Consider the following 11862-nt stretch of genomic DNA (forward strand, 5'->3'; position numbering starts at 1 on the left):
AACGTCGATTCTCCTGTTCCCTGGATGCTGCCTGACCTGCTGCGCTTTTCCAGCAACACATTTTCAGCTCTGATCTCCAGCATCTGCAGACCTCACTTTCTCCTCAGAGGTAGGAATATTAGCCAAGGCACTCGGAGGAAGAACTATCTCTTCTTTGAGAACTAGCTGACGGGAGCATTAACATCCACAGAAACAGGCCCTTCAGCTCCTCAAGCCTTTCAATAAAACATGGCTGATCATTAGCTTTGAATGGAATCCCTACAGTCTGATAGCAGGCCACTCAGCCCACATGAACCTCTGAAGTGTTTCCCACCCCAACCCAGCTCCTATCCCTGTCACCCTGCATTTCCCATGGCCAATGCATCCAACCTAAACATCCCTGGCCACGATGGGCAATTTGCAAGGCCAATCCACCTAGCCTGCACACCTTTGGACTGTGGGAGGAAATCGGAGCAGCCAGAGGAAATCCCACGCAGACGCTGGGGAGAATGTGCAAACTCCACACGGACAGTCACCCGAGAGCGGAATCAAACACGAGTCCCTGGCGCTGTGAGGCAGCAGTGCTAACCACTGAGGCACTGTGCTGCCTTGTTAAGGCCACTTTCCTGCACTGTCTCCCTATACCTGCCCAATGTCATTGGTCTACAGTGATCCATCGATTTCTGTCTTGAACCTGTTCAATGACTGAGTTTCCACAGCCTTGGGGGTAGTGTACTCCAAAGATTCACCACCCTCTGGAAAATTCCTCTTCATTCTGGGTCTGAAATGGTCCAGCCCTTATTCTGAGATTATGGTCCTGGCTCTGCACTCAGCAGTTCAGGCAGCATCCGAGGAGCAGTAAAATCAATGTTTCAGGCAAAAGCCCTTCATCAGGCCCGAAACATCGATGTTCTGCCTGAACTGCTATGCTTTTCCAGCACCACTAATCCAGAATCTGGTTTTCAGCATCTGCAGTCATTGTTTTTACCTCTGGACTCAGCAGTCCAGCAGGGGCACTCTTTTCTACAGTCATCCTGTCAGACACTGGAAGAATTGTTGGAGTTTCAATAAGATCATCTCTCATTCTTCTAGTGAATACAAACTAAGTCTCTCCTCCTTGTCTCTTTGTGGTGCTCCTACCACAGTAAATATATCCTTCCTTAGGTAAGGAGACCAAAACTCTACAAGTGCACTCTCACAAAATGATAGAGTTGTTAATAAATTTGTTCATGCAATGTGTAATCAACTATCCATCCCTAATTGCCCAGAGGCAGTTAATAGCCAACATTGCTGTGGATCACACGTAGGCCAGACTAGGCCCGCACAGCAGATTTCCTTCCCTAAAGAACATGAATGAACTGATTGGATTTTTATGATAATCGGCAATGGTCGTCATTAAGCTAACATTTTATTTTGAACTTTTAATATTTAATTCAAATTTTGCCTTGGTGGGATTTGAATCTAAAACACTAGCAAGGGTCTTTGGATTGTTAACCTAGTGACAATGCCACTACATCACTAACTCGCCTTACTTCTATCCTGAAATCCCTGTTGTGACGAAGGCCAACATATCATTTACCTTTCCAACTGCCTGCTGCATCTGCATTTACCTTTCGTGACTCATAAACAAGAACACCCAGGTCCCTTTGGACACCAGATCTTCCTAATCTCTCAGTCAAGAAGTATTCTGCCAAAGTTTGTGTACCTTCACATTGCTTCACATTATATTCTATCGGTCATCTTCTAGCTCGTGAACTTAGGTTGACAGAATCGCTTTCAAGCCAACTTTCATCCTCCTCACAACTTGCTGTCCCGTCTAGTTTTATGTCAACCACCCCAGGAAAGTAACCTCTAAGACAAATATAAACAGTGGCAAATGGATCCTTAAAAATCATTTAGACTGCAAAATGTCAGAGCTGTCACTGATTCTCAAATCTGAAGGAAGACAATTCCAGGATAGGAAAAAGAGCAAACAGCATCAAGACTAATATTTCAATCATTTGTTTTTGCTGTGTAAAACTTTTATGATAGATATTAATTCTCTGAGGAGATTATTGGGTCAGTGAGGTACCTCAGAAAAGATCAAAACTTGTGGTTATTTGGGGTAAGAGTAAATGGGGAGAAATTGTTTTCATGTCACAAGGGTCAGTAATCAAAGATTGCTGACTTATAAGAATTTCCAACACAGATGCTGAATACATTGTCTGAAAGGAAGTTAGATTCCACATATGAAAAATACTCAATGACCAACGAGGCTAAACATAAACGTGTCATGTATATCATTGTTCAGGAAAACTTCCTCACTTACCTTATTGAGGAGGTCACAACATATCCACTGGGATACGGAATTAACCCTCTCCAAAGGCAATTCTACCAGGGTTGGTACTACCACTGCTCAGTTGGCACTTCCTTGCAGTATTAGTGGGAGAAACAGTGTGGTCTACCCTCCCTAATAGGCAGCGTTCCTAGCAATACTTCAGTACTGGGAGGGGAGGAACCATTCCTTTTTAAAACTTAAGGCATCTTCCTCAAAAATCACATTGATCCTTTTTGGGTAGGTTTTTTAGAATTTCCTGGGTATAAATCTGGATTTGTGGATGAGATGCCACTTATAGAAGCAGCTTGAATTTTATTTATACTGTGTGCATGAATCCACCCAGCGATAGGGCAGTTTCTCCAGGAACCAGATGATCCTGTTTTAACATCTGGGTGGCAAGGCGAACATTTATCTCGATTCTCACAATTGAAGCTTGACCACACTCAGTCTCCCTTAAAACTTTAAATCATGAATGAGCAAGTGACATTACGTCTGGCTGTAAGAACTGAAACATAGAAAACTAGAGCAGGAGTAGGCCATTTGACCCCTCAAACCTAGCCCGCCATTCAATATGATTATGGCTGATTATCCAAATCAGTCCCCTGTTCCTGCTTGCTCACCATACCTTTTGATTCTTTTAGCCCGAGGAACTACATCTAACTAGCTCTTGAAAATATTCTATGTTTTGGGTCCAAACACTTTCTGCAGCAGAGAATTCCACAGGCTCTCCACTCTGTGGGTGAAGACATTTCTCCTTATCTCAGTCCTAAAGGCCTACCCTTTATCCCTAGTCTGTGACCCCTTCGTTCTGAGTGACCCCTGATCATCAGGAACATCTTCCCTGTGTTTATCCTATGTTTAAAATTCTAGTCCTGTTAGAATTTTACGGGTTTCTATGAGATCCCCCTTATTCTCCTGAACTGCAGTGAATATAATTCAGTCCCTCTTCATGCATCAGTCCTGCCCTCCCAGGAGTCAGCCTGATAAACCTTTGTCACACTTCATCCATAGCCATAACATCCTCCCCCAGATAAGGAGACCCAAACTGTGCACAATATTCCAGGTATAGTCTCACCAAGGCCCTATATGATTGCAGTTGGGAGTGTAGTGCTGGAAAAGGACAGCCAGTCAGGCAGCATCCAAGGAGCAGGAGAATCAACGTTTCGGGCATAAGCCCTTCATCAGGAATTGAAGGGCTTATGCCTGAAACGTTGATTCTCCTGCTCCTTGGATGCTGCCTGACTGGCTGTGCTTTTCCAGCAATATACTTTCGACTCTGATCTCCAGCATCTGCAGTCCTCACTTTCTCCGATATAATTGCAGCAAGATATCCCTGCTCCTGTACTTGAATCCTCTCGCTGTGAAGACCAACACACCATTTATCCTCTTCACCACCTGCTGCTCCTGCAATGTTTACTCTCAGTGACTGATGTACAAGGATACCCAGTTCTCATTGCAACTCCCCCTTTCCCAATCTATCACCATTCAGATAATAATCTGCCTTCCTGTTTTTGCTCCCATCGTGGATAACCTCACATTATCTCCAAATCATACTGCATGTGCCACTCACTTAACGTAAGCTGTTTCACTGACCCACCTCACATCGCTGTTACTGATACACGTTCTCTATCCTGTTTCTATGCAAAAGGTATCGGATTAGTCGCTCATGGCCTGTACCTTGGAGAAATAGCACCGAAGGAACTGCGAGGCGCTGTGTGTATGACCAGGGCTGTCTTTACTGCCTTTGGGAAATGGATAGGTCTGGTGGTTGGACTCAGGTAAAGCTTCAATGCGGCTGTAACACTGTATTCTGTTACCCTGACGCACTTTATATGGAACAATCTGCCTGTAGAGCATGCAAAACAACACTTTTCACTGTATCCCAGTACATGTGACAACAACCAATCAATCAATCAATCAATCAATCAATCAATCAATCAATCAATCAATCTAACTACTTGACTATCAACAACTATGTGTGAGTTTTCACTTGCAGTTTCAGACAATGTGGACCCTTGATACACAGAGCACTTACTGATACAAGCCTTTTATCATGACTAAAGTCTCTTAATGTGAAATTCAACTCTGCAATCTTCATAGATTTGGTGTCATTTAGCAGAAATATTTCATTGGTGCTTTGTTCACCCACTTCCAGCACGGCGTTTCCTGAGTCTGTTTTATTACCATATAAATCTCTGAAAGGCACGATCCTTTAGGACATCAAGATAACATGTGACACCTAAGCATCACACAGGCCTCCAGTGAACTCTGTTACTCAATAGGTCAGTCTGTTAGAAAGCAGGTCATTACTCTGCTCATCAACTATATATGTAAGATTAGAATAATCTATGTAATTATATAACCCACATTGCAAGCAATCTTGTGGTAGGTTTAAACAATAATTAATTGATTATATTTTAAGGAACTACAGACAGCTTTACAGAAGCCTGACTAGCCTGTACTGAAGCGAATGTTTCCTGCATCGATCCTTGCTCTGCTTCCTTTAGGATTTCATTTCTCCACAAAGTCCTACCTTCCTATTCATCCATGATACAGTAAAGTAGACAAGGTCCTTTCCCTAGGGTGGGGGAGTCCAGAACTCAAGGGCATAGGTTTAGGGTGAGAGGGGAAAAATTTAAAAGGGACCTAAGGGGCAACGTTTTCATACAGAGGATGGTACATATATAGAATGAGCTGCCTGAGGAAGTGGTGGAGGCTGGTACAAGTACAACACTTACAAGGCATATGGATGAGTATATGAATAGGAAGGGTTTACAAAGTTATGGGCCAAGTGCTGGCAAATGGGACTAGATTAGGTTAGGATATCTGGTTGGCGTGGATGAGCTGGACCGAAGGGTCTGTTTCTGTGCTGTGTATTTCTATGACTCTATGACATCCCATCACAGCATCCCCTTCAGCACCATCTCAGAATGGACAGCCACAGCAAGGCCGAATGGAAGAGGTGATCGCACAAGTGCTGCCATCTTGTGAGAGGATGGCAGGTTCATTATCCATGGCACCCCAGCTGCTCCCGGAGAGCAGAGCCTCAGCAATGGTAGCAAGCAACTGCAGCCCAGATTGCTGGACTGTTGGGAGAGACTGAGGTGATCTGGCTTTCCAGAGCGTGTGGCAGCGAATGGAGTCTGCATTGCATCTAGCTGAGCCAGAGGCTGCACAAGCTCCATTATAGCTCCCACCAGAGCAGCGAGGTGTTCGAGGGGTTCTGCTGGTACTGAAATGGAAGCTGTGGCACTGCATCATGGCTCTGTCCACAGCTGCAGTCATGGTTTGGGCTGCCACTCACACGGGGGGAAGAATGGTCTTCCAACTGGCAGCAATCTTCTCTGCTGGACTCCTCTAACACCAACACGCGCCTCATTGTGCATGCCCATTGGCATTTCCTGTACGCTACCCCATTGAAATCCTCATGCGAATCACCTGCAACACTCTAGAGAGTGGGCACATGATCTATCCCACCCTCTTGGACAACCTGCAGCCCACATGCTGGACCTGAGTCTGCTCTAACCTTTAGAATCCCTGTAGTGTCGGCACCTGAGCTGGTGACTGCCAGTCAGTACCCCGCCAAGTCAGAGTGCTGCTTCAGTACAGCTCAGTAACATCTCCCACTGTGACAACCTGCAGAACACATTGGTGCTTCAGTAGAGGCTAATCAGGCTTCTGTGTAACTGCCCACAGCTCCTTAGTGTATAATCAACTAATCATTGTTAAATTGTTAAATCTCTGTCATGAAGATCCAGACCATCCCTCATGAGATCCACTTTGTCCCTCATGAGGATTCACCCTGTTCCTCATGAAGATCTACTCTGTCCTACATGAAGATTCACACCATCCCTCATGGAGATACACTTGGTCCCTCATGAGGATCCACTGTGTCCCTGATAAGGATTCACATTGACCTGGCAGAAGTTCTTGGGAATCCGAAATGAGAAAACGAGAACTGGAAGATGAACAAGGGGATTGGGGAGTGGGAGAAGGGGCAGTTGGATAGAAAGGGGTCCACGGTCACACAACCTGCAGCTTGCATTTTCTGTCAGATGGCAGGGTAAAGGTGTAATGAAATTCTGGAAGGTCCAATGCCGAATCATCTTGACTGGTCTGGGCAGCACCAATCTCTGCCTCAAGGCGGCCACCGTGTTCTGGGTCACTTCCAGCAGGATGTAACTATCCCCATCAGTTCTGCTGTGCTCCCTGCAGTTATGCCCTCCATCCTGCCCTGCAAAAGAGAGGAAATAATATCCATTGTTGTGTTGCACAGTGTTTAGGTGAAGATTTCTGTTGCTGTTCTGTTTATGGAGCAGCAGGATGAGTGTGAGGTTTATATGTGAGTGTTGGGGGAAAGGATTGGGTGATTGTCAGGGCCTGAGTGTAGTTGGGTGGGTGAGAGGGCTGAACTGAGCAGTATGAGAGTCTGGTCATGCCGTGAACTGGAAACACCATGGGTATATACATTCACTGAGCTTGTTCACCTGCGGGAAGTGATTGAGCTTCTTGTAGCACTGTGACCATATTCCTGGGACCCGACACCAATGTGTTAATCTCTCTGGCCAGCTACAGTCATCCCTGGAACAGGCAGTGGTGTTCTGGTAATGTCACTTGGATTAGTAACCTGGAGCTCTCAGGATGACGTGATGGGCACATGGATTTTAATCCCATCATAGCAGACAGACAAGTTTGAATTCAATAAAGATTTGGAATTTTATGGGCGGCTCAGTGGTTAGCACTGCTGCCTCACAGCGCCAGGGACCCAGGTTCGATTCCACCCTCGAGCCTCTGTCTGTGTGGAATTTGCACATTCTCCCCGTGTCTGCGTGGGTTTCCTCTGGGTGCTCCCACAGTCCAAAAATGTGCAGGTTAGCTGGACTAGCCATGGGAAATGCAGGGTTACAAGGACAGGGTAGATGGTTTAGATGGGATGCCCTTTGGAGGGTTAGTGCAGACTTGATGGGCTGAATGGCCTGCTTCCACATTGTAGGGATTCCATGATTCTTTCTGTGAATGCTCCTCAAAATCATCCTGGCCTCCCAGAAACACTGCGCCTCACGTCCCCTCGTGGCTTCCTGGTGTAAGACCTTCTGTTTTTCAGCCGAGACTGTGAAGGGACTCACTCCTTCCTTTGACGTGTTTTTCATTCCTGTCAATCCCTGCAACAACAGGAGCCTGTCTTTATGACAGATACTGGGGACTCAAAGTGAGTGAATCCCAACAGGAGGATAAAACTGCAGAAGGGAGCTGAAAAAAGGAAATTAGGAAAGCAGCAGAAAAAAGGAAAATCCACAAGGGTTTTCAAGGATACAATAAAGAAGACAATAACTAGGGAAAGATGGTGGCCCTTTAGGCACTATGGAGGTAATCTGTGTGTGGATCTAAAAGACATGGGCACAGCTCACAGTCTTCTCAATTGATACAGGTATGGACAAGGTGAAAGACCTTGAAATATTAGAAGAAATTAACAGATAGAGAAAGAGGGAGAGAGAGGAGGTAGACGCAGATTTAAAATGAGGATAAATTCACAAGCCCAAATTTGCTGTATTGCAGGCTGTTGACATAGCAAGGCAGGAGATACCAGGGACCCTGTTAATAACCTTCGAACCCTAAAACTGCTGAGGTAACAGTGGCTGAAGGACCTGAACTTAAGGGAATTTATATTTGCCAGGATTTGGTGTTGGAGAAGCTGTTAGGTCTGAAGATTGATAAGTCTCCGGGGCCTGATGGTCTGCATCCCAGGGTACCGAAGGAGGTGGCTCGGGAAATCGTGGATGCGTTGGTGATTATTTTCCAGAGTTCAATAGATTCAGGGTCGGTTCCTGAGGATTGGAGGGTGGCTAATGTTATACCACTTTTTAAGAAAGGTAGGCGAGAGAAAGCAGGAAATTATAGACCAGTTACTCTGACCTCAGTGGTGGGAAAGATGCTGGAGTCAATTATAAAGGATGAAATTACTGCGTGGAAAGGTAAACCACAGCAAGTAGCTAACAGATGGGGCCCCTTGAACAAGTACTCAGCGTGTTGATTGTAAAATTATACTTCCAAGTACTTGCAGCCTGACACAAATTTCAATCAAAGGTCAATAACATATCTCTCAGAGCCATTGCCAGTCCTTGGAATCATCTCCAACTGCATTCCGGAACTCCACTTCTTATAATGTCATCCGATCATCTCCATAGCAACATTTCATCAAACTGACAAAATGGGGCATCTTCAATTGTCAGCTCAGAGAGATGATTTAATTGCAAATGAAGATCTTTCAGGGAGTTGGTGAGATTGAAAGAAAAACATTTCTTTGCATGTCTGTGGATGGAGAATTATTATCATTGCAATTGAAAAATGAAATTGTACATTTCAGGATCGCACATTTCTGTCTTGGGTCAAACTATTCAAATGCGCTCTGTTCATGTTCATTGTGAGTTCAATCCTCATGCTTTCAGAACAGAATTTATTACTTTTCATTCATGCATCTGAGTGGGGCATTATTGGCCTTTGATTACTCGTCCCTAATCTCCTCTTTGAAAATGGCAGAGTTGCTTTCTTGAACTGTTGTAGTACAAGAGAGTTACATACATGCTGTGTTCAAGATGAAATTCAAGAATTTTGACCATTGAAGAAGCAGCAATATATGTCCACCGGAGGATGGTGATCAGCTTAGAGGGAAACCCTGTAGGTAGTGGTGCTGCCGTGTATCCAATGCCCTTGGCATAGACTCATAGAGTCATAGAGTCATAGAGATGCACAGCATGGAAACAGACCCTTCGGTCCAACCTGTTCAGCTTAAAAATACGGGGTAGACCATTTAGGATAGAGCTCAGGAGAAACTTCTTCACCCAGAGAGTGGTGGCTGTGTGGAATGCTCTGCCCCAGAGGGCACCACTCTCTGGATTCATTTAAGAAAGAGTTGGATAGAGCTCTCCAAGATATTGGAATCAAGGGTTATGGAGATAAGGCAGGAACAGGATACTGATTAGGAATGATCAGCCATGATTATATTGAATGGCAGTGCAGGCTCGAAGGGCTGAATGGCCTACTCCTGCACCTATTGTCTATTGTCTATTGAAATGCAGCAGGTCTAGCAGTATCTGTGGGAAGAAAGCAGAGTCAATGTTTCCAGTCTGGCGCCCTCCACATCGGAACAGACCTGCTGAAATTCTCCTGCAATTTCTCCAGCAATCGCACTTCTTTATTTTAACCTTCAAATCCTCTCTGGCCATGGCTGAGGGTCCAGAAGCCTGGAGCACTGATAATGTTGTCCCATTATTGAAAAAGAGAGGAAGGTGCAGACCAGGAAATCACTGGCTAACCCCAGAGGTAGGGAAGTTATTCCAAAGGATTCTGAGCAACAGAATATATCTGCACTCGGAGAGATGCACGTCAATTGGAGTGGTCAGTGTGGACGTGTTAAAAGACAGTGGTATTTGACAAATTTGATTGAATGTTTTGTGGGTGTGTCCAGGAGTGTTGTTGGGGATTACGCAATTGATGGAGTCTACATTGATTTTAGCAAGACTTTTGGTGAGGTCTCTCATGGCAGACTGATCAAGAAAGTAAGCGGCAATTGGATCCAAGGCAGAGTGGCACATAATTGGCTGAGAGGCTTGAAGCAGAGGATGATGGTAGAGGGGAGTTTCTGTGACTGGAAATCTGTTTCTGGTGGGGTCCCACAGGGCCCGGTGCTGTTTGCCATGTACATGAATGATTTTGATTTAAATGCAGGGGACATGATCCAGGCATGTGAAGACAACATGAAAATGGATCAGGTGGTATTTAGCGAGGAAGATAGTCATTAACTGCAGAGGAATATCGATGGACTGGTCAGCTGGGCAGAGGAGTAGCAAATAGAATTCAACCTGTAAAAGTGTGAGGTGATGCACTTGTGGAGGGCTAACAAAGGTGAGAGATTACACTATAAATGGTAGAACCCTCAAAGGCACTGAAAGTCACAGAGACCTTGGCGTGCATATCTCTGAACGTGGCAGGGCAGGTACATAAGTTGGTTAAGAACACACGCAGGATACTTGCCTTTATTAGCCAAGGCGCAGAATACAAGAGCAAGGAGATAGTGATGGAACCTTAGAAACACTTGCCAGGCCCCAGCTGGAGTACTGCGTGCAGTTCTGGCCACGACATTATTGAAAGGATGTGATTGCACTAGAGAGATTACAGAGGAGATTCACCAGGATGTTGACTGTGCTGGAGGGTCTGAGCTATGAGGAAGGATTGAAGAGGCTGGAGTTGTTTTCCTTGGAGCAGCAAAGTTTGGGGGGGGAGTCTGATAGAGGGGTTTAGATTATGAAGGATATAGAGTGGGAGGCAATGTATTCACTAGTAGGGGAGTCAATAACCGGGGGAAGAGATTGAAGCTAAGAGGTAGAAGGCTAAGGGGAGAGTTAAAGGTTCTATTTTTCTCCTCAGGGAGCTATGGGTCGAAAAGTGTGGTGCTGGAAAAGCACAGCCGGTCAGGCAGCATCCAAGGAGCAGGGGAGTCGACATTTCAAGGTCTTCATCAGGAATGAGTTTATGCTCAAAACATCGATTCTCCTGCTCCTCGGATGCTGCCTGACCTGCCTGTGCTTTCCCAGCAACACACTCATCGACTCTGATCTCCAGCATCTGCCGTTCTCACTTTCTCCTAAGAGAATTCTGGGTGTCTGGAACTCACTGCCTGAGAGGATGGATGTGTTACTTGGCTCCAATTTTTACTAGGTTATGACAGATTTCACTTCAAAAATACTTGTTTGGTGGTAAATGCTTTGGGATCGAACGAAATGCAGAGGAATAAAAAAACTTATTTAAGACAGTGGTTCTGGGTCACACTGAAGCCAGATTGGTCTGGAAACTAATCTTGCTGCGCATTTCTCTGTTCCTCTCCAGGCAAATTCTAGGTGATGAAAGTACCTGGCACTTACTGCTGGCCTTCAGTGGATTGCCTGCTCTGATACAGCTTATCACATTGCCATGGTTCCCGGAGAGCCCTAGATATCTACTCATGGAGAAAGGAGATACAGCCCTCTGCATCGATGGTCAGTGCAAATACAGGCAGATGCTTACTTGGCCATATACTTTTCAAGCTGAGCTGGTGGTTTATTACTGTGTAGACCCAGACATCTGGGTGTAGTTTCACTGGCTATGTTACAAAGATATCTATTAAGGTAAATCAAACAAAGGCGAATTAGGATGGTTTTGCACATATTCGGCCTAATTGCTGGATTAACCTGAAGTTTTATAAAAAGGGAGAGGAAATTTTGATGTTTGATGATTCTATAAAAAGAGGGATATTGATTAAGGATTCATTGTCTCTTCCTCTGAAGGCAATTGGAACACGAAAGATAGAGAAGAGGCCACTGATCAGTTGTATGGCAGTGAACCCAAACTCTCTCCCCCATGAGCCCACTTGGGCGATTAAAAATAGTCAAGACCTGTGCAAGAGATCTTGACATCAGAGCTGGAAGCCCGCGGGTAGGGGGATTCAGGCACAGGCAGACATAACACAGCACACATTCATCCTTCTGATTCTCTCTCACTCTCACTCTTACCCTCACACACTCTCTCCCTCA

General features: G+C 45.2%; 1 protein-coding gene across 1 annotated transcript in view; it reads left to right on the plus strand.

Annotated features, from left to right (window-relative positions):
• The window catches only part of LOC122562421 (solute carrier family 2, facilitated glucose transporter member 11-like), a 48797-nt gene that overhangs the window by 6465 nt on the left and 30470 nt on the right, over positions 1 to 11862 (plus strand). The window contains exons 5-6 of the mRNA XM_043715277.1: positions 3945 to 4074; positions 11180 to 11328. Coding sequence (XP_043571212.1) covers positions 3945 to 4074; positions 11180 to 11328 — 279 coding nt within the window. The remainder of the gene's footprint in view (positions 1 to 3944; positions 4075 to 11179; positions 11329 to 11862) is intronic.

The sequence above is a fragment of the Chiloscyllium plagiosum genome, chromosome 25, assembly GCF_004010195.1.
Source record: "Chiloscyllium plagiosum isolate BGI_BamShark_2017 chromosome 25, ASM401019v2, whole genome shotgun sequence".
Taxonomy (NCBI): domain Eukaryota; kingdom Metazoa; phylum Chordata; class Chondrichthyes; order Orectolobiformes; family Hemiscylliidae; genus Chiloscyllium; species Chiloscyllium plagiosum.